At 36.5% G+C, this 21072-nt stretch overlaps 3 protein-coding genes across 4 annotated transcripts; 2 read left to right on the top strand and 1 right to left on the bottom strand.

Annotated features, from left to right (window-relative positions):
• The first annotated feature begins 4571 nt into the window (after nucleotides 1-4571).
• On the top strand, nucleotides 4572-6770 carry LOC106649623. 2 transcript variants are annotated; one of them, XR_001339302.2, is made up of 2 exons: nucleotides 4572-4665; nucleotides 6026-6108. XR_001339302.2 is itself a non-coding variant. In XM_014367098.2 (2 exons), exons 1-2 carry the CDS (start codon nucleotides 5533-5535, stop codon nucleotides 6719-6721), a joined length of 774 nt encoding a protein of 257 aa, XP_014222584.1. In that variant the 5' UTR covers nucleotides 5121-5532; the 3' UTR covers nucleotides 6722-6770. The 2 variants fall into 2 exon arrangements, 1 of the variants encoding a protein (XP_014222584.1); XM_014367098.2 differs by lacking the exon at nucleotides 4572-4665 and adding an exon at nucleotides 5121-5610 and having other exon boundaries at nucleotides 6026-6770.
• Nucleotides 6771-7047: 277 nt separating this feature from the next.
• On the bottom strand, nucleotides 7048-11720 carry LOC106649573. Its single transcript, XM_014367033.2, has 11 exons — nucleotides 11095-11720; nucleotides 10822-10987; nucleotides 10258-10752; nucleotides 9724-10184; nucleotides 9439-9654; nucleotides 9012-9374; nucleotides 8732-8930; nucleotides 8497-8669; nucleotides 8334-8431; nucleotides 7995-8256; nucleotides 7048-7919 (listed from the first exon to the last, which is right to left on the bottom strand). Exons 2-11 carry the CDS (start codon nucleotides 10952-10954, stop codon nucleotides 7419-7421), a joined length of 2901 nt encoding a protein of 966 aa, XP_014222519.1. The 5' UTR covers nucleotides 10955-10987; nucleotides 11095-11720; the 3' UTR covers nucleotides 7048-7418.
• A 7038-nt stretch (nucleotides 11721-18758) lies between these two features.
• LOC106649486 (signal transducer and activator of transcription C-like) lies at nucleotides 18759-20687 on the top strand. The gene is made up of 2 exons (XM_023458951.1): nucleotides 18759-19357; nucleotides 19520-20687. The coding sequence occupies exons 1-2, from the start codon at nucleotides 19214-19216 to the stop codon at nucleotides 20570-20572; spliced, it is 1197 nt and encodes a 398-aa protein (XP_023314719.1). The 5' UTR covers nucleotides 18759-19213; the 3' UTR covers nucleotides 20573-20687.
• The last annotated feature ends 385 nt before the right edge of the window (nucleotides 20688-21072 follow it).

The following is a 21072-nucleotide window of genomic DNA, read 5'->3' as shown; positions in this document are numbered from 1 at the left end:
TTACGTATGCGCGCACGATCTCCACTCACACTGAAAGAAATTATACACACACACTGTTGACTCTTTTTCTTTTCTTTTTGCCTTCTGTATACTTTCGCTCGCACGAGCAGCAGTTCTCTATACAATACACTGCGAGTTTTTAGCAATTATAATATATACAGCTCGCAGCAGCTGCCGCGCGCTATTCTCGAATCTTCGGCCTTTTTTCCTCAAAGCTCTTTCAATCGCGTATGTGGCGTACTGGATGAGCGATCGTCTTTGTATCGCGCTCACATACCGATCGTTCGATTCAAAGTATATATAATGTATTATGAATTATGCCGGCACGCCGTGGAATGCCGAACTCGCGAGTCGCGCGTGCGGCATTAAACAAATAATACAAGACAGACCCCGCGAGTGAGTGAGAGAGAGAGGAAGGAAAAAAGAAGATAAGAGACCCGACGACGATGATTCAAAGAAAAAAAATGTGTGTCGCGATGAGCACCGATGCGAATTAGAAAAATTACGGCTCGTTTATATTATTAGGTAATTTCAAGTATTACAATTATTAACGCGAGCGATATATTATATTATCGGGCCGAAATTCGCGTGTGTGTGCGGCGCACGGCCGAATTCGCCGACTTTGCGGTGCATTAGCGGATCCGAGCGAGTAGCGCGTGTATAAGTTTAGAAGCGCACATTTCTCGGCCCGGAATCTCTCTCTTTCAGCTTTTGACTCGCTCGCGCCGGGCCTACATTCGGGAGAGCTTTAAGATACACTCGAGCGAGTGCATTGTATAGTTAATAATGTAGGATTTATTTTCGAGCTGCTCAAGTGCGAAACGAGAGTCAAAAAGCAAAATAAAAGAAGAAGAAATTGCAGAAATTGAATTATCGTTACACTCGACACAATGCAAGCACACTGCGCGACTTATATGCACCGACGTCGTACTATATTATCCGCGCAGCACTACAATTTCGAGTCGAATCTTCGCGACCGAGTATACGCGTATACACTCAAAAGAACAAACGACGTTTTCGCACTCGCAATGCCAAAGCCTTAGGTTTAGATAAATATTCTTACTTGCGCGGCGCTCGAACTAAAACTAAACTCCTGTACACAGCGCAAACACTTTCGCTTAGAGCTGCCACGGCGGTGGCGGCGACGGCGACGGCGGCGGCTCGACTGTATACGTACAGTACTGTGTGTATAGGTATTAGTACTACATATCGTGCCGCACCAACCGTTTCATGCTTATAACCAGAGAGACGGAGCAGACAGTGGGGAAAGCTTTTTGCAAAATATACTACTACTTTAGCGCAAAGAGAGAGAGAGAGAAAGACTGCTCTGTGCTCTTTATTCTCTATTGCTTTTTCGCGTCTGCGCGTTAGCTCTCGATGCCATGCCACCGCTGCCGCATGCTCTAAAAGAAGCTTTTTGTACTTTGTATACGGCATGAAAAAAAGCTGCTCTCGATTTTCACGATGCGCGGGCAAAATGTTCGGCCCTGAAAAGAAGTGCTACTGATTGATGTATCATTTATAAAAATCGCAATGAGATACTAATGGTTTGTTATTTCCTCGAGTCGCGATACAGAATCGAAGCTCTGCAGAGCTTTCTTTTTTGCGGCTAATTTCTAATGAGTGAGTACCAAAAGTGCTGCTTTAACAGGAGAAGAGTACAAGCTTGATAATATTAAGTTTGATTAAAATTCATAGATTGATTATTAACTATTTTATTTTTAAATGGCTACCGGTGCAACGAAAACAGGTCATTTTTATGATTTATATATTCTCTTGAAACTTATCGGCTCTTAAATTATGGCTGAAAATACAGATATTAACGATAAAGAAGCCTTCAAAGTCTGAAAACAACGTATGATTGAATTTTCCAATTATAGCCAAAAATTGGTTCAACTGATTGCATAGCTCACTTTTCCAAAAGTTTCCATGCAGAGGGGGTTTAATTTTCCAGAAGTTAAAAAACACGGGCTAAGCGATCTACTGGATGCTATTAATATCAATAGCTGAGATTTTCGTGAAAATGCATACCATTTGCTGCTGTATCTATAATAATAAAGATCAGCGTTCACTTGAGGGGAAAAAAATTAAATTCGTAAAAAGTTAATATGATTCAATCTTATATTTTGAAATGTATTTCGGAACTGCCTTCCGTAATTTGTTGTCCAATCAAATTACAATACCACAAAATTAAGAGTACACCCAGGGAATAAGTGACAAAGTGCATTCTATTAATCGTATTTTTTTCCAAATATATCTAGACTTTACAAGCAATATAAAAGCTATTGACTGATAATTATTTTAATAAATAAAATTGTACATATAAATATGAGACGGCTAAAGCAAGACGCAAACAAAAAGCAACGATTATATTACTCATATAGAAAGCATCTTCCAAAAGTCTAAAAAAGGTAATATTTGTATACTTCGTTTGAAGTAAGTATATAAAAAAAATTAAATGTCAAAACCTTATGCTATCATTAAACAATTTTACGCACTGGATAGTTTTGAATATGTGTCTGATTCTCTACCATTGCAATAATCCGTATCTCCATCGATGTCTGCATTGTCGAACCTATCGCTGCACAATAAACATTTCATCAAGATATTTTTGAAATTTTCAAATCCTTACCATACGATCTTGAAAAGACCATGTATCTGCTCCATCGATGTTACGTAGAGAATTTCGATGCCAGGATGAAGAGTCGAAAGCAGTATGCACAAAAACAAAAATAAACAACCAATCTCGTAGTGATGATCCTCTCGAGAGAACCAAACGAAATAATCATGGTAAGGCAATAATCTCTCTCTCTCGTACCGTTCGAGAGAGGTACTATGATATCCATGAGAGGAGGCAGGAAAGGGATGATGCTATGAAATATATAAGCTGATCCTATGTAAACTGTATGAATAGCAGTCGATCAATTAATTCCGATGATTCGTATTGTACATATCAACTAATTACTAATTGGACCTGAACGCGCGTACCTGAGTCCCAAGTGCCGAGAAAATTTGTTTTTTCACCTTACTTCATCATCTCCCTACACTCGTCACTGTCAACTATTGTGTGTCGCACTTGATATACTTCGCTTAACAATACTTTCATCTTATAACAAAATATGATTTGTTTTTGTTTAATTAAGAAAACTTCTTGTAATACATATTTTAGTGACATTTTTATACTTCATTTCTTATCCCCTACCTTCGGTAGATTTATTAAACACAAGATGTACCTTACGTAAGTAAAAGTGTAAAATAGTCCGTACCACAAAGTTTCCATGACCATGAGTTGATCATCAGAATGAAAAAATCCATACAAAAGCTTTAAAAAGATTTTTGGAACAATTATTAAAACTGGCACACATATAGATTATTTAATATAATTGATCCATACCACAGGAATGGCAATGAATGGCAATAACACCATATTGAATTTGACAAATCCCAGAAAGTTTTCAACTCTACTTTGATTCGGCCAAAGTCTGTAGGACTTTAAACAATATTTACCGATTTTGTTGTATTCGCTTTCTAAAAATTCCATTTTTGTCAATTTTGTACTATTGACGCAGTGGGTGCTTACAATCAAATGAAAAAGTGTATTCAATGCAATAAAGCAAATCGATATTCATACATTGTACATTTAGAATCCTTGAATGGAACTACTTGAAATGAAGAGGTGTAACGAGTCATTTTCTTATAATATAATTCACACTTGTGAGTTATAATAAGAAAAAGTGTACTATTTAAATTGAATTATAAGTACTACCAAAGTTTACTTGGTAGCATACAATCTACTAAAATTAACTTAATACTAGGTGTAAGTTGGTGTTAGGAACACACTTTTGACCGAGTTTAAGAGCGAATGAAATTTACTTTATGCAATTTGATGTTAAAAATCAAGGTATTAAAAAGTAAAAAAATGAAGTTATAAAATTGGTCATTTTCTTGAATACTTTGTAAAGTAACATTGTCGCAATTTTTTCATGCGAAAGTAAGCAAAAAAATAAATAAATAAGAGCACGAGGATTTTTTCCAACGAATCCGATTGACTCGACGATATCTTTTGTTTAATTGAAAAACGAGAGCAAAAAAACAAATTAACGAGCGAAATTGAGATATACAGGAGGAGAGTGTGTCACGTATTATATGCAGTCGCTGGCATAATAGTTGTCAGATAAAGCGGGCACTAAACAGTATAGACGAACGTGGCAGGTGTAGCAACTCAAGATATGCGGCAGCTTCCAAGGTGACATAGCAAACGGATGATGTTCGATGCTGTTTATTCGACGTCATGCATTATCGAATGTATTAGAATATAATATGCATAATAAAAGTTATAAACCAATGCCAATTACGCGTGACGACCATCGAGCTTTTCGTGCATTTCGAATGAAATCATTCGTTATTTTTTTCGATTATGCTTCCGGATGATCTGAGCTCGAGAAGGTCTTTACTTCCTTGTAATCCTCAAAATTTGAAATTCCATCTGTAGTGTTCAGTGTTCACAAAAGTTCCAGAAATGACCGACACGCGCATGCGACTAAGACACGTGCCCGCACTCAGCAGCCTGCGCGAGCCACATGGTCATGAACCGTGATTCGTGAAGGTCAGTCAACCAATATTTTGTGCCAGTTTTGTGAACTCTGTAGTGCAGTCACTTTCTAAGTATGTACAAGTTTGATTACATTTTTATTTTATAAACGGGTCTCTGAAGTTCGGGGCAAGAATACAAAAATTTCCAATTGCGTTTTCTATCCGAATATCAATAACTTTTTACTAAGAATCAACGAGGTTTTCTGTAGGAGGGAAAAAATAACGACCTTCGCGTGAGCGTTTGAAAAAAAATATTCGTAAAGGTCGGGTATTTTGTAAACAAGCATTTGAGCTATACATTACGCGCCCAGAAATACGCAAAATGTGCGACTTTTTCGCGGTAAAAAAGTGACAGCTCTCGCGGCTGCCGCAGGTCTCGGCACGTGTACACAGACACACATGTATAGTACTATGCAGGTGTAAACTCGTGCACTGTAACGAAGCGGCCCGCGCCCCGCAGGCCGGCTGCGGTGGTGGCCACTCGAGGCTCTCCTGACTCCCCCAGAGCTCGAAAAATATTCGCGCGCGCAATTTTATCGGAAAAATCTTTTTTATGCATTTAGCACATAACCTCGACTCGCGCACAATGACCGTTGTTGTTTCGAAACTCCGACGACATTCGACCGACCCATCCGCGTGCGCGGAGTCGTCCTCCCATAGTCCCATCCTGCGTGTATTGTACCAAAATAAAAACACAAGTGTTACGGTTTTGAGCTTGTCCAAATTACGCAGTGCCTCTTAAATTCAAGTATCGATAATTTATCGCAGTCCTTCGTAGCATCAAAGGGATTTAAAATAAACGCATTCAATGTAGAGAATACGCAGCATATTTTGTCGCGCTGCAAGTGCAAGTGCAATCGACGAGAGATTATATATCGCGAATTCACGAGTTACTTTTTTTGATATTTTTTTAATGAACCGAAACAACCTCAGTGCGCAATGCCTGCCGAGGCTGAAGTCAGCAGCGCCGAATCGTCTTCTACATCTCAACAACGCGTGCTAAATCTTAAGACGGTGGTGAGTCTTCGAAAATTTTAATGTCACCGAAATTTCGCCTTCGTTTCATAATTTTTTTACGAATCGCAGCCGGCGTGAATCTTTGTAGACAAAACGAGCATTGGCGTTTATAGCAAACGATGTTAAATTACCGAACTTCAAATCGAAATTCCGAATTATAAACACGTCGTTTGGTTGGAGGCGCTTGGGGGTTTTCTGCCTTATCGGAATGATACTGAATGATACTATTATTGATACTCCGTAGGATACAAACGATTGTGATTTAGCACGAGGTTATGATTTGCGGCTGTTATGTGACAATTGCGGATATGTATCACTTGAGCGCTCAAACGTGTAGAATTTCTTTGATAAATTGCAAAAATTTTCAATTGAAAATTGAGAATGAATTGGCTAATAACTTTTTTCTTATTTGTAGGAAAATACAGCAAGTTTTCAAGAGAAAAAACGCAAATTAGTTGATGAATCGAAATACCAGTGTGTGGTTTGTCAAGTTAATAAAAATTCTTTGAGCGAGCTACATTGGCATCAGACCTATCAACACTCAACAGAAGAGCTCTCTTTATCAGTGATTGGTTGGAAAGACATTGTGAAAATTGTTGGTCCACCTGCCAAAGAAAAAGAAGAAAAAGAAAACAGCAACAAACGCTCAATTTGGAATAGTTTCTCAAAGAAACCATCTCAATTTTATTATCTCTCCAGCAGCATCCTGGGGGTTCAAGATAAATTGCAAAATAAAGCAAATCTGGAGACTCCTATAGATTGTTCCGTAACACTAACAAGAGTAGAAGAAGTAATAGATTTACCTGTAAAAGCTGAAAAACTAATCACGTTAGTGTCTAAACCCACAAAAATAATAAAAGAAGAAAAAGAGGAATATAAACAGGTGACAACGAAGGAAAAAGCCTTAAATTTACATAAATATAAGGAAGAAAATAATATGAGTGATCCAGAGGATATGATATATGAGAAATGGGAAAAAGAATTGAATTGGATGAGAGAAATAAGTATGGAAGAGTTCAACAAGGGAGCCAGAGCTCTTTGCAATGAGCTAGAAGATTATAAAAGATTATGTGCCTTGAAAAAGGCATCCAAAAGAAAAAATGTTCTATGAACATTTTAAATTATATGAATTTTTCTAGTAGGTTTTGAAAAGAATTTTTTATTTTATTTAAGTTAAAAGTACCAGTAACATATTTTTGAAATATATACATGGTTTTTTGTGAAAATAGAAATCGAATCTTCAATCAATTTTCTTTGCTTCTGCAAAGTAATTATCTTTTGTAATAAGTTTTTCCATGTTAATAGATCATTAATCATTGCAAGGTCTTTGAGCCATTATTTTTTTAAATATTTTATAACATTAAAATCTTCCACTAGAAATCAAAGCAGGTTATTCATTTTCTGTCTATCTCTAATCAATGACTAAAAAAATAAAAATACTCTTGTATAAATAAACGTTTATTCAAATACTAAATGTATATGTACAAATACCAAAAATGAAAATATAATTAAACATTTTTTTATGAAAATTGGTTGTTTATTGTTTGTTAAAGCTTCATCACCTGCTAAAATTTAAACCTAAATATGTTGAAAAAACTTCCTCATTTTTTAATGGCAACTGAACCCTAATAAGATTAAATACTTGGTATATTTTAAAGAAATTTTTCATTTACTAAATTTGCATTGTGAAAAACTTATTTTTTACCAATCCACAAGAACAGTATAATCCCCAAAACAGCTACATTTAGTATTTATCACAGTAATCTAACTATGGTACAAAAGTAATAAAATCACTTTATTTTTTTTTTTCAATAACAATCCATCACGTTCATATCGTCGTTATCACTCAAAGTAATTATATCCTCAAGTACTGAGTTGAAACTAGAAGTATAAGTTTTGAGCCATTCAGATTTTTTCTTAATATAAGAATCAAAGTCAAATGGCATTATCTCCCGAAGAAATTGTTTTCTATCAATAAGAGCAAGTTCTGCTAAAACTTTTTTATTATTTTTTTCAATTTCAGCAATATCCTGCTCGTCTGGTTGACTGCTTAATGTTGGCAACAGATTGGTATCTGAAGTTAAAATAATATCATCAATAACGGCGTCCATTTCACGCTCATCTAGCCTTTCTCTGGTGTTAGATTTCACTTCAAGTTTTTCAATTATTGGAATAATTTCCTCTGATTTTGTTTCAATAGGTGCATCGATTTTGTATCTTGTTAAAATGGTACGCAATTCTATTATTACCATGGCTGCTAACTTTGTAACTTCAAAGTCACTCTGATCGTGTAATGTTGTTAAGAGTACCTATATAATATTTTTAATTAAAAAATGATATCATATCTTCAAAGAAAATATTATGAAGTAAATCAAAATTAGTACCCCTAAACAACAATGACTTGCCAACAAATCTAGTGTTTTGGTAAGCCGGCGTTTAATCTCATCTTCGTTGAGAATGATGATTTTACGGACTTCTTTACAAAATAAGTTTGGAGGAAAGCAGTCATCCAGCATACCTTGATCTGTCAAACAATTTTTAATAAAAAGTCGCCAGAATAGTAAGGCATTAAGTTTCACTTCCCAATGCAGATCATTTACTGCTGCTATTGCCATTGTTTGGGCCATACGCGTAACCATTTCATTTCTACATTATAACAATGTTTTGAATAAAGTATTATAATCTATAATTAATTAATAAGTTAAGAAAATAATCACACTCACGGCCAAATTTTATGTTTGTACAAATTCGTTAGAAGACTAACAGCCTCGCGTCTGACTATTCCTTCTTTCTCTGTAGTAATCAACTTTATTGCCAATTCCTAAATTATTTGATTAATTAATTAAAATTCATGAATTCTTAAAAGAATATTCGAAAATTAAGTACCGGTAAATCTAGTTTTTCAAGTTGCCTCGTCCATAAATAAGTCACTCCAATGGATTTTGATAAAAAAGATAATGCTGCAGCACGTGTATAACTCTCCGTTTCACTCTTTATCACTTCTATGGCAACTGGTATAAAATTATTTTCGTGTATGAATCGTTGAAAAGGAGGATATTCTGCAGAAAAATAAAGTATTTTAATCACAATGAATATAAAATTGTATAATAAAACCACTAACTCATTTCTGAAAGTTTTGCAATAGTTCCTAGTAATTCAAAAGCGCTATCTTGCACTTCCCAACGAGTATCATGGATCCTCTTGAACAAAGTGGGTCCAAGTTGTTTTGTTTCATCATCACTATCAACCAGTAAAACTAAATTTGGTGACATGAAATTTTCTATAGCTATCTGACAAGTTTTCAATGCTAAAACACAAACCTGAAAAAGATTAAATAAACTTATCATTGCTCCTATTATCATTTGTAATAATATCAGTAGTAACTATTTTCAATAATTTACCCTTGAATCAACACCAGGATAATCAAGAATATCTAAAGCAATAGATAAAATACAGACAGTTTCAACACACTCTTTCCAGTTGAGTTTAAATTTCTCAATAAATGTATTCATTCCTTTTAATAAAGCTGCAAGTAATAGAGGTTTTTCTACAATAGGATCGCCATCTAAAAAATGTTTCATTGGAACAACTCCCTTTTTAACTTTTTTGGGTAAAAAGTCAAATAAAGGACAATCTTCAGGATGATCTTTGCAGCATATTTTTTCAGTTTCATCATTTTTTCCATCTTCCCCTTTTGTTTTTGACTCCATGATAAAATTTTTCAGGGTATGACATATGGCTTGAAATGCCAAAACAGCTGTTTCCTAAGAAAAGTATCATTATAAAAATTTTTATCATTTAAAAAATCACAACTAGACAGATACTTACTCTATCTATAATATCAATAACTTCCAGGGCATTTTCAATAGATGTTATGCAAATTTTTTCCACTGGTACTGGTTCTTTCATTAGTACTTCACGTATGTTATATCCCAACCTTTGCACTGATGTGCAGGTCACATGAAATATTTTATTTATGTAATCGACAAATAAAGAATGAGCTAACTTATATTCAGGTTTTGTGGCTACACATAATGGTAGTATCTGAAACAAAAAATAATTTGAGAATACATCATTTAACTAATTTATTTATTAATTCATAAAATTACGTACCAACAAAGTCATAGCTTGATCTTCAAATTTGTACGGTGTAGCTCCTTTAATCTTTTTTATCTTATACAACCGATTCCAATATATAATTCCCATTTTTTTAGAATTAATTAATTCTATTAAAAATTTCTTATTTAATAATAAAGTAGAATTAGAACACAAACTATCACTAAACTCTTGAAGGACTTCTTCGCTTACTTCCTCTGAATTCTCTGGTTTTTTCATAGCATTTCTAAGCTTTGCAAAAATTATAATTTTGCACAATTTGTGAGCAGTTTTCATTAATGATGTACTAATACAAGCCTGCAATAAACCTCTAGCCCGTTTTTCTAAATCCAAAATTTCTTCCAATTGTTCCGGAATGGTATTTTCTAGATCATAAAATGCAGAATGTTCCATAACAGCAATAAGTAGATTCATAGTTGTTATTAGTAATTTATTTTTATCCAAACACATGTGATCACCTGTTAAATTATTAATTGAATTTAATGGAATGATTCTAATTGTACAGTATAGTTAATTTATTAATAAATTTACCAAAAGTTATGTCTGTATTACTCATTGCTGCTGTAGTTGCTTCAATGAATGGTTCACTCATAGTGATAATTATTTCCTTGCAGAAAGGTTTATCACTGCACCTATTAATGAGTATCGTTGATAAAAAATGTTGACATTCATTTGTAACATAGATTGTATGATTTGATTGTGCTATCATCAAAACTTGTTTCCAAATCTTTTCTGTGTAGATCCATTGCATACCACTTTCATGATTCAACAAACTTACAAAAAAGTGAAGGTATGCCATTTTCATTGAAGCTGACATATTAACATTTTTATAATTAAAAATTATAAGAGCTTTATCAATAGTCTTATGCTTGTTAAATCTAAGAAGTATAACTTCTTCTGAGCACAAAATTCCCAACAAATTTACAATAAAAATTGAAATATTCGCTGATGGTTTATTGTCACTGGTCCAAGTATTCATGGCTTCTTCAAACCATTCTGTAAGTATTTCTTGGATGGCTTTATCACCTTATAAGAAATGAACAGAGTATAAGTAATTACGTGATTCACTTTGAAAAATATTTTTTTAGTACCAACCCGTTTTCAACTCCGTATTTACATGTTTGGCCAATAAGTCCAGATAAGTCAAAGACTTAATATCAAAACCAGGCTTCCGAATTAGCTGCAACACCTGTTGCAGCAATTCTTTATCAACACTCACTGGATTCATGATGAAGACTGTTCACTCACTTTGAACGACTTGCTATGAACAAAAAAATTATCATCATAATCGACAGTTCAAAAACTATGCAGTGGTTCCACGAATTGTGCAGGAGTGCGAAAAATTTGCGAACGTCTCGTCGCACTAACCAAGAAAACGAAGATGTGCTCCTCTCTGCGGGTTTTATGACTTCGTGATAAATATAGGTATATCGCACACTGCTGAACACACACGCAGACACAACAATCGTTTGGTCCGCGGCAGAGACTACAGTGCAAAAGGCGACGATCGTTACGTCAGCTTACAATGCAATATATAAAATGCATTTGCTGCTAATAATGAAAATAACTATACTTCTTAGCTATCAATCGTTTTGAACGGCCATTGGATTATGAATTCGTCGCCGCGATAATTATAGTATGGGCGCTGGGCCGTTTAACAAAGTTTCAACAATTCGTCGAATCAAGACTGCGTTGTTATTTGTATTTATAAATAAATAATATATATACGTATCGCCTTTATCGCGGAGTGCAATTGTCGACGACGGACGATTCTCGCGCAAAAACAGCTCAGCTCGCGGCTTATGATACACAGAAGCAGACACACGGCAAGACAATTTTATCAGTGCCTCTCGCTGGTACCGATATGCGTATAATACATAAAAGCAGCGCCGCGCGCCCTGTGACTCGATAAATTTGTGTAACTCACAACGTTTATATGTGCGTGTATTTATATTATGGTAAATATTATACACGGCTGAGCCTATTGTATGACACTGTACGTGCGGCGCCAGATCTATGAGAATACTTGATATACAGAGAAAATCGTATAATAAGCCACGAGCGAGCAGCTGATGACGATCTTGTGACTTGATGCTCGACAAGTTCTATAATTATACATTCCACGATTGATAAGCTCTCGCACTCATACTGAGCGTGTGATTGAAGACTTGTCAAACTAGCGAAAATAATTTTATTTTTTATTATTACGAGTCCGCCTCGAATGATCATCGTTTACTAATGCGTGATTCTCCTCTTTCGTGAATTACATATGCGATTGAATAATTGTAAATTTTTCGCTTCGCCAGATTCGTTTGAGAGTTTTTCTCCGCATTTGTAAAGGTATAAGAAAAAAGATCAAAAGTTTATTAAATTGTCTTTTACTTGCGGGTAATGTTGCGCATGAAAGCTAATCAAATAAGACATTATAATGCCAATAATGGAAAAGAGCAAATAAAAATAAAATAAAATCGTAAAAATGAGCAGTGCGCGCATCTCGCAGAGCGCATCTGCAGCCTAACCACCGGGCGCGGAATTCAAAAAATTTGAAATTTGATTAGGAAAAAATAGTATGAAAAGTAGTATAAATAACATTGAAAATTATTAAAGATGTGGTATGATTGAATATTTACATTTTTCATCATACATGTGTATGAGGATCTATTTACTCTGTTTTTGGTGTGAACACGATGTTGTCAGTTGGGAGTTTTTTTAGAGTACTTAGTTTTTTCAATAAAAAAAATTCCTTAAAGAAATCGTAACCAAGTTAGAATTTTAAATTGTTTCAAATATTGTAAGAATAATGTGAAAACAGATACATCGGTAACTTAATTGAAAACAATAGTTGAAACAGTCCCTTAACACACTGATCGTGTTTATAAAAACAAATTAGTTAGAATGTTATTATTTCCGATGATACAACCCATAATCCCAGGAAATAAATTTTACTCATTCAATTTCCGTGACACTTAATAGACTGATCAATCGTTTAATTTAAGTACCAGAATGGCTAAAAGTGAGAAGAAATCGAATGAAGTAGCCTCAAGAGATAACTCAATTGAACATAGTTGTTTCTGACGACAAACAAAACATTGATGATATGTGTCAGGGGACATTTACCCTAAAATCCAGCATGATGGAACATCTAGACACAATTCACAATGAAGAGAATAATTACACATGCAACAAGTGCGAAAAGAAATTTGAGTTCCGAAGCCATTTGAGTAGACACCAAATATCGGTACACAAAAGCCGCAACGATTTTCCATGCGAAAAGTGCGAGAAGAAATTTGTGAAAAAATCGAATTTGTTAACGCACCAAAAATTAGTACACAAAGATCGTGAAGATTTAATGTGCCACAAGTGCGAGAGGAAATTTGAAACTAAATCAGTTTTGCTCAAGCACAACAAAATATTTCACGAAGTTTTCAAAAATTACTTGTGTGAAAAGTGTGCCAAGAGATTTGATACTAAATATCGTTTGCTCATACACATAAAGACAGAACATGGAGGTCAAAAAGATTTTGCAGATAGCAAGTGTGCGAAGAAGTTTGAAGTACACGAAGATCGGAAATATTTTATGTGCGAAAAGTGCGAGAAAAAATTCGGATGTAAACCGCATTTGATCGTTCACCAAAAGATAGTTCACGAAGGTTGTAAAGATTACGCAGGTGACAAATGCGAGAAGAAATTTGGGCAAAAACAGGCTTTGCTCAGACACTTCAAGACAGTCCACGAAGGTCGCAAAGATTTCGCATGCGACAAATGCGAGACAAAATTTGTACGAAAATCGGATTTGCTCTTACATCGAAAGATAGTACACGAGGTTTACAAAGATTACACATGCGATCAGTGTGACAAGAAATTTGGACGAAATTTAGATTTGCTCAAACATCAAAGAACAGTCCATGAAGGTCGCAGAGATTATTCATGTGACAAGTGTAAGAAGAAATTCGGAAATCAAAGTAATTTGATAAGACACCAAAAAACAGTCCATTCAGGTCGCAAAGATTATGCCTGTGACAAATGTGAGAAGAAATTTACGCAAAAACCGGGTTTGCTCTACCATCAAATGACAGCTCACGAATGTCGCAAAGATAACGCATATGACAAATGCGAAAAAAAATTTCCACGAAAATTCGATGTGCTTTTACACCAAAAAATGACACACGAGGGCCGCAAAGATTACGTATGCGACAAGTGTGAAAAAAAATTCGGAGGAAAATCGCACTTGCTTCAACACCAAAAAACAGTCCACGAGGGTTGCAGATATTATGCATGCAACAAATGTGAAAAGAAATTTTTGTATAAACACAATTTGCTCTCCCATCAAAGGGTAGTTCACGAAGGTATGAGAGATTACCCATGCGACAAGTGCAAGAAAAAATTTGGACAGAAATTTCATTTGCTCACCCACCAAAAAACAGTTCACGAAGGTCTTAAAGATTTCGCATGTGATTATTGCGAAAAGAAATTTGGGCAAAAATGTACTTTGTTATTGCACCAAAAGACAGCCCATGATAGTCGCAAACATTAGGCACTTAATAAATGCGAGAAGAAATTTAGACGGAAATCAGATTTTATAATGCACTAAAGGACGGACACTACACTAAGGTCTAGAAGATTTCGCATGAGACAGGTACGAGAATAAATTTGGACCAAAAGCGCATTTGATCAGATAAAAAAACACTCCACGAACGTCGCACGATTTCGTTTAAGATAAATGTTAGAAGAAATGGCGATTGATAATTGTAAATATGTACGGATATTCAATGATTATTGCCCATGGATATTCAATGATTGTGGACATGATCAGAAGTGATCATGGGTGTAGAAGTACTTTAGGAAATTTTAATAAATCTTTCCAACCACTTTTTTTAACAAAATGACTTCTATGAAAAAAAATGTCAAAGTTCATCTGTCAATTAACCCATTAACGTCCAAAGTGACGAAATTTTTCGTTCGCGATCTATGCGATTTTTTTTCATGTCCTGGACCTTGAAAAGACTTCGTATGTACATAATTTTATGTAAAATTTAATGCTCTTTCACAATCCGGGTTCGAATTGAAAATTCAATGATTCGATAAAAAGTCATGATTGTTTTAACAAAAAAAAAAGTAAAAAATTGTGCGAAAAAACGACTTTGAGAGTTTACTTCGAACTGTTGCGGTAAATAACTCAAGATATAAACATGATTAGAGGTGATCATGGGTTTAGAAGTACTTTAGGAAATTTTAATAGATCTTTCCAACCACTTTCTTTAAAAAAATGACTTCTATGAAGTAAAGTGTTAATAAAAATGTTAATAAAAAAATCATTTTTGCTACTCTTTTTTTTAACGTCACTACTCATTTATTACAAAAACCACTAAACCAATGTAAAAATTTATAATTCAATTTTCGAAAAATGAAAAAATGAACATTTTCGTTCTCAGGATGAAATATTTTCATCCGCTCACGTGGCAGAGTTGTAACGTGTACTGACTATATTCACATACTCAACGATCTATATTCTATATGTTATTATTGAAAGTAAAAACCACAAATACGCTATACTATATTTAAGACGAGAAGGAGATATGATATTTCGTTAAGTCAAATCGAGGAATGACGCTAGTTTTATTTACATGTTTAACGTCGAAGTACATAAAATTATTATTGTTTTTGAAATTTTTCCATATTAAAATACTTGAGTCAAAAAACTATTAACACTTAGGTATAAAATGAAGTGAATTTCACCGTCTGAATCATTGCGTACTAAGTTCTTCATAGATTACAGACCTCTGAAAATGTTCAAGATACTATTTTCAATCTGCATAGTTTACACAATCTTCATGCAGCATAATTCGCAAGCACAAATAATTGGTGGTAATTAAAAATAATATCTCATATTCTAACCCTTAACTTGATATAAATACAATCACAGAACATATGTATTGATATTTTTGTGAATGACTCTTACTTATAGACACTCGTATACCAGCCAACTGCAACCCTCCGTCCAATTTGATTGCTGCAGCCGACGGTACTGGCCAAAATTACATTTACGATCCGAAGACAGGTCGTTGTCTTCAGACCCAGTGGCCGAATTTGGCGTTCAATTCGTTATTCATGTGTTTTGCCAAATGCAATCCAGATTAATTTTATATTTAATAAGCCGCACTGGTTCATTCCGAAATACAATACATTTTTTTACCATCACGTAAAATAAAAGGCTCACTAAAAGGCGATGGGTTACAATCATGTATGCATTTTATAAATCTCATTGCTGCCTACCAGTAACAATGGATGTATTTCAGAATCAAATAAATTAAAATTACTTTTAAATACTTACTTTTAAATTTATCAATAGTTTATACACAACATTTATCCTAAAAATATTCATTTAAATTTTTTGTTCAAAATTACGAAAAATAAGCTAGCTAAAGCACATTTTTCTTTACACAATGATAAATTTAAATGATCCTATCAAATTGTTTTTACTTGAAATTAAAATATATACATTTTCTTGGTGTAAGATTCAATCGCAAAAACAATTTAAAAACTGAGACATACAAACAATTTTCTTTGAATCGTTAGATGTAAAAATTATTTTCAAGATTAATAAGATTCTATTTAAAAAAAAGTAAAATGCTAAAGTAAATGTACTAAATAAAATGCATTATATATTTTAATTCTAAAGAAAATGTATATTTTTTAATTTCAAGTGAAAACAATTCCTTGGAACGAAGCATTTTCGAATTAAACGAGCGACACTCTTTTATGATTCTTCCAGTTCATAGTTTCGTCACGACTGTGCGGGTATTTATAAGTGAAAAAGAAGTATTAAGTAAATTTCTCAATATATTAATATTTCACAATGTGCTTCGTTTATTTTCAAACTTTTCAAGCCTTTGTCATCATTGATAGTAAGAGTAAACAACAATGTAATACTTCAAGGGAACTTTGAATAATTAAATCTAAAATATAGTTGCCACTCTCGGTTGCCTATTTTTAATCACAAAAATAGTTAATTGTTTTTCTACATCAATCGACTACATCAATCACACTCATGCTCTCTTGACGATTTTTTCATTTATTTTTCACGTTAAAAGGCGCTCTAACTCTCATTATCGATATCACAATTTCTATATTCTTGGAGTTTGAGATTTATAATTAAATATTTACGAGATACAAGATTTAATTTTTATGATTCGTCTATATTGTTTAAAATAGATTTTAAGTTAATTTTCTATAAAATCGCTCTAGTTTTAAATTGTATATTACCGACGTCTTTGTCTCGGTGGGCGCTGGATTCGTCGTAGCGATGGTTGGAGAGGTAAGTAAATAAACTTCACCGTACTTGCTGTTGGATTACAATGATGGACAGATCATTTATCAAATTTTCAATACTGTTATTTTGTCACTCTCATATATTATGACGATGCCTGGATTACCCACAAGACCCGTCATTTATGACATGGACTGGAATAGTGAAACGAACGAAATTGAAGACTTCCTTTAAAAACTATGAAAAAATGTTAATATTGACAAGGCAATCCTTTTACATTATAAAAATGTGTTGTAATATAAAGATCAATTTTAGGAAACTTATGGCTTCTACTAATTTTATGATAATTTTGTATTTAATTTTGTTGCAAGATAAATATTACTTATGTAATAATTATGGCGTTTTTAATTACTTACTAATTGATATTTTGCAATCCTATCCATTCATACATCTGTTATATAATGTATAGTTTTATGTTATATCAAATTTACAACTTTTCACAATTTTGGAATTATTTTTTTTCAAAATGTTTCTATTGTCTACAATTTTAGTGCAATAAGTTTTCAATAAAGTTGTATTCAAAAGAATATTATCATGTGCAAGGTAATATTTATGGATGTGAATTAATTATAACCGAAGATGCGAATTTTTAAACATTTATCATCCGATTTAGCCAATGATCGACTACGAACTGAAATACTGTGTGACAAAAGTTCGAAATTGGTATTTTAAACATTATAATAATACAACTATTAGGTACAATCAAGTTTTTGATCAAATTTTAGCTAAAAATATCAATCGGGATAAAATGACAAGAGTTTTAAGATTGAAGTATCGATCACTCGCCAGCGGATAGTCTGCGGATGTGTCCTGCTGGTGGCTTTGTTCTACTCGTCGTCCATCCTCGCTCACCTTACCAGCCTAAATTTCGACACGAATGTCTACATGAGATTCGAGACGTACCGCGAACTGGACGAGTTAGGCCTTATACCGATTATAAATCCTTCCTTATTTAACGTAACTTTTGGATACATCAACGACCCTCCGCTACGCAGGTGTGTATAATATTAATATTACATAATTATGCTGTATTATAATGCGTTTTCTGAAAAATTCATAATATCTTGCAGATTTGCTGAAAAAGCTATCCAGAACACGAACATTGACAAATGCTTGGGATGGCTGCTCAATAACGCCGTCAGTTGCATTGCTGGGAAGAACCTTATTTTATACTTGCAAGCTCTCTACAAGGATCAGGTGAAACAGGTCAAGCCCTGCTTTTGGTCGGCCTATCGGGTTATCATGATGCGGCAAGGCTCGCCCTACACTCCGAGATTCAATCGAATAATCCGCGTCGCCTAAGAGTCAGGAATTGTCCAGAACCGGTGCTAGAAGTTCCACGACGAGGTTGCCAAGTTATACATAAATGGAAATGGCGTAAATGCGTCGCCGAAAATTACCGAGTTGAGAGACAACTCGCACAAAAATGTCTTTTATTGAACGGATATGAATTAGCTTTTTCTGCCAAACGAGGGGTTACAGCACGAGACGAAGGCAAACGAGGAAAAAAATATTGTACAACTTTACTTTGCTAGTCTAGATTTTTATAGGCTGCCGAGGCGAAGCTGAGGATTCAATATATGACAAATGGAATTCAGGCCTAAACCGGGAAAATAGAGAGCCCGAAACGAGTCACCACAGCCCATATTTCTACCGATAGAGAGATCTGTTGACGACGACGACGATGATGAGTACTGCTTGCAGATAAGGGACAACAGCTATAGGAGAGACTACCGTGCGAGTGTTACAAAGGCCAAGTCGGACAACGATCTATATGGGCGACGAACGACAGTGGGCGAGAAATCGAGATTTAATTGGAGAATTGAAGAATCAAGGGCTTCGGAAACAAGTTACTTGACCTTTCAAAATTGAAAATATGTAATTTGTCGAAACTATAAGAATCGATCAATAACATTCGAATAGTTACCGGTTTAAATGTTTATAATGTCGGCGCTGTAATCGATCGCGTAGAATCGACATAATCATCAACAATCACGAGTAGTCCGTCGCGCAGAGTCAACCGAGTCGGTTAATGTGACATATCAAGCCATTTCGTTGGGGTGTTGTATTTTTTTTAAGCAAATAAAATACATCGAGCTGAAAACGGCATTGCCGACGAACGTCGATCAGAAGAATAAAGTGGAAAATCCGCGCGGCACAATGGAGCAGAAGCATCGTCGAGACGCGGAAGAGACGCGAGCCTGGTACGAGCGTCAGCTGCAACGGCTGCAACAGCCGCAACACGAGGTGGAGCAGCAGTACCGTCGCGAATTCGAGGAGCTGCGAGCGGGCCACGAGCGTCAGGTGCGTGAGCTCGAGGCCAGGCAACGGCAGCATCGGCTGGGCCGGCGATGTCGGCAGCAGCAGCTGGAAGCGCTGCAGCGGATGCATCTGGACGAGCTGAGATGTCTGCACGGCCTGCAAGAGAAACAGCTGACGATGACGCAGAACTTGCTGATGATGCAGCTGATGCTGAGGCATCACGAGGAGGAGCGCCGGTCGTTCGTGCTGGAGGACGATCATCGGCAGCGGCAGCGGGAACAAGAGCAGCAGGTCGACGCGTTGCAGCAGCAACATCATGGGCAGCTGCGGACGATGCTGGAGCGGCAGCGACAACAACTCGAAGACACGAAGCAACAGCAGCTGCAGATGTTGCGGGATCGGCGAGACGAGGAGGAGATGGAAACGATGCTGCAGCTGATACGCCAGCCGCAGCATCGACGGCCGAGCGCGGATTGCAACTGCGCGGATTGCGTGGACGAGCTGCGGAGCAACGTCGACTTCCGCGTGGATTATCTCGGCCAGCCGTACAGGGCTGGGCTGCGCCGCGACTTGGACGTAGCGCAGGATTTACGGGTCCGACGCGAGCCGAGCCAGCCGGACCCGCAGAAAGCCGCGATCGGCTTCCACGGCGTAGATCAGGCGTCGAGCGACTCGACGATCAACATCGGAGAGTGCGACCCCGAAGACGCAGCGCGCAGCCAATTACCCATGGTGCCCGTGCCCGATGATCAACAGTCGTTGGTTTCGCTTAAGAGCTGCAACGACGATGACGGTACGAACGAGGCGGCGATAGTTCCCACAGCAGCTGTACAGGAACGCGTCAGCGACGACAACGATCGAGTCAGCTCGGAGCTGTATCCGGACCGTCCGATGCATCATCCGTACGACGAAATGTTTCGGAACGCCGGAAGCAGCCGAATTACGATGGTGGGCCGGCGGGGGCGCAGACGACCATACGATCGGGAACCCGAGGAGCTGAGAGAGCCGAGGGTGCGGCTGCCCGTGTTGATGGCGGCCCAAGACGACAACAACGGCGCCGCCGCCGCCGCCGCCGCGATACCCGCCGAAAGGCTCCGCGAGGACGACGACGCGTCCTTGGACGAGGCCAACAGGCTACTGAGCCACTCGCGCAATTTCGTGCCGAGGTACAGGAGGCTGTTGCGGCGAGCCTCGAGGACGAGCAAGCGACGGCTGTTGTCGCTGCTGTTCGAGTTTCTGACTCAAAATGATCGATGATCGATGTATATACGTTCTTGTTCGTGCGCGCATCTCGCCAAGGATGCGTTCATTAATTTGATTTTGTTTCAATCGATTCAACGCGTTGATTAATAAAAAAGGAGCATTTTTTTTACTCGTTTCAAGTTTTAATGATCATTTTCTAAATCGAACGCGTAATTTGGCATTTACGTAATTTGGCTGCAAGCTCGCCGCGTCTCTACGTTTCGACACCTCATGATATAATACTTTATAAACACGTGCGCGTGTGCCCCAGGTAAGAATTGCCAATATTACATATGTACGTACGCCCGCGAAATTCTCGCGACGCGAATCCGCGGAATCTTTTTACGCGCTCGAAAGGCCACGATAAACGCACTCGACGTATATAGTTATTGCACGAATGATGTATTATTAAAAGCCTGCGCACGCGACCACGACGACGTTATTTTATTTCGAGCTTTTTACACATTTAGCATAGCTGCGCGCGCGTTACCTTCGCTTATAATACGCGCGTGCAT

This window comes from Trichogramma pretiosum, unplaced genomic scaffold, assembly GCF_000599845.2.
Source record: "Trichogramma pretiosum strain Unisexual culture from Peru unplaced genomic scaffold, Tpre_2.0 scaffold37, whole genome shotgun sequence".
In the NCBI taxonomy this organism is placed as follows: Eukaryota; Metazoa; Arthropoda; class Insecta; order Hymenoptera; family Trichogrammatidae; genus Trichogramma; species Trichogramma pretiosum.
Note: the sequence above shows the minus strand (reverse complement) of the source record. Positions and strands in the feature narration are given on the sequence as shown.

Bases quoted from the DNA above. Each gene is read 5' to 3' on its own strand.
- LOC106649623 (XM_014367098.2), top strand. From the start codon at position 5,533: ATGCCTGCCGAGGCTGAAGTCAGCAGCGCCGAATCGTCTTCTACATCT. The intron at 5,611-6,025 runs GTGAGTCTTCGA...TCTTATTTGTAG, and splicing joins TGCTAAATCTTAAGACGGTG to GAAAATACAGCAAGTTTTCA.
- LOC106649573 (XM_014367033.2), bottom strand. From the start codon at position 10,954: ATGAATCCAGTGAGTGTTGATAAAGAATTGCTGCAACAGGTGTTGCAG. The intron at 10,753-10,821 runs GTTGGTACTAAA...ATTTCTTATAAG, and splicing joins AAATACGGAGTTGAAAACGG to GTGATAAAGCCATCCAAGAA. The intron at 9,375-9,438 runs GTAAGTATCTGT...TACTTTTCTTAG, and splicing joins TTATTGATATTATAGATAGA to GAAACAGCTGTTTTGGCATT.
- LOC106649486 (XM_023458951.1), top strand. From the start codon at position 19,214: ATGGAGCAGAAGCATCGTCGAGACGCGGAAGAGACGCGAGCCTGGTAC. The intron at 19,358-19,519 runs GTGCGTGAGCTC...CTGATGATGCAG, and splicing joins GAGCGGGCCACGAGCGTCAG to CTGATGCTGAGGCATCACGA.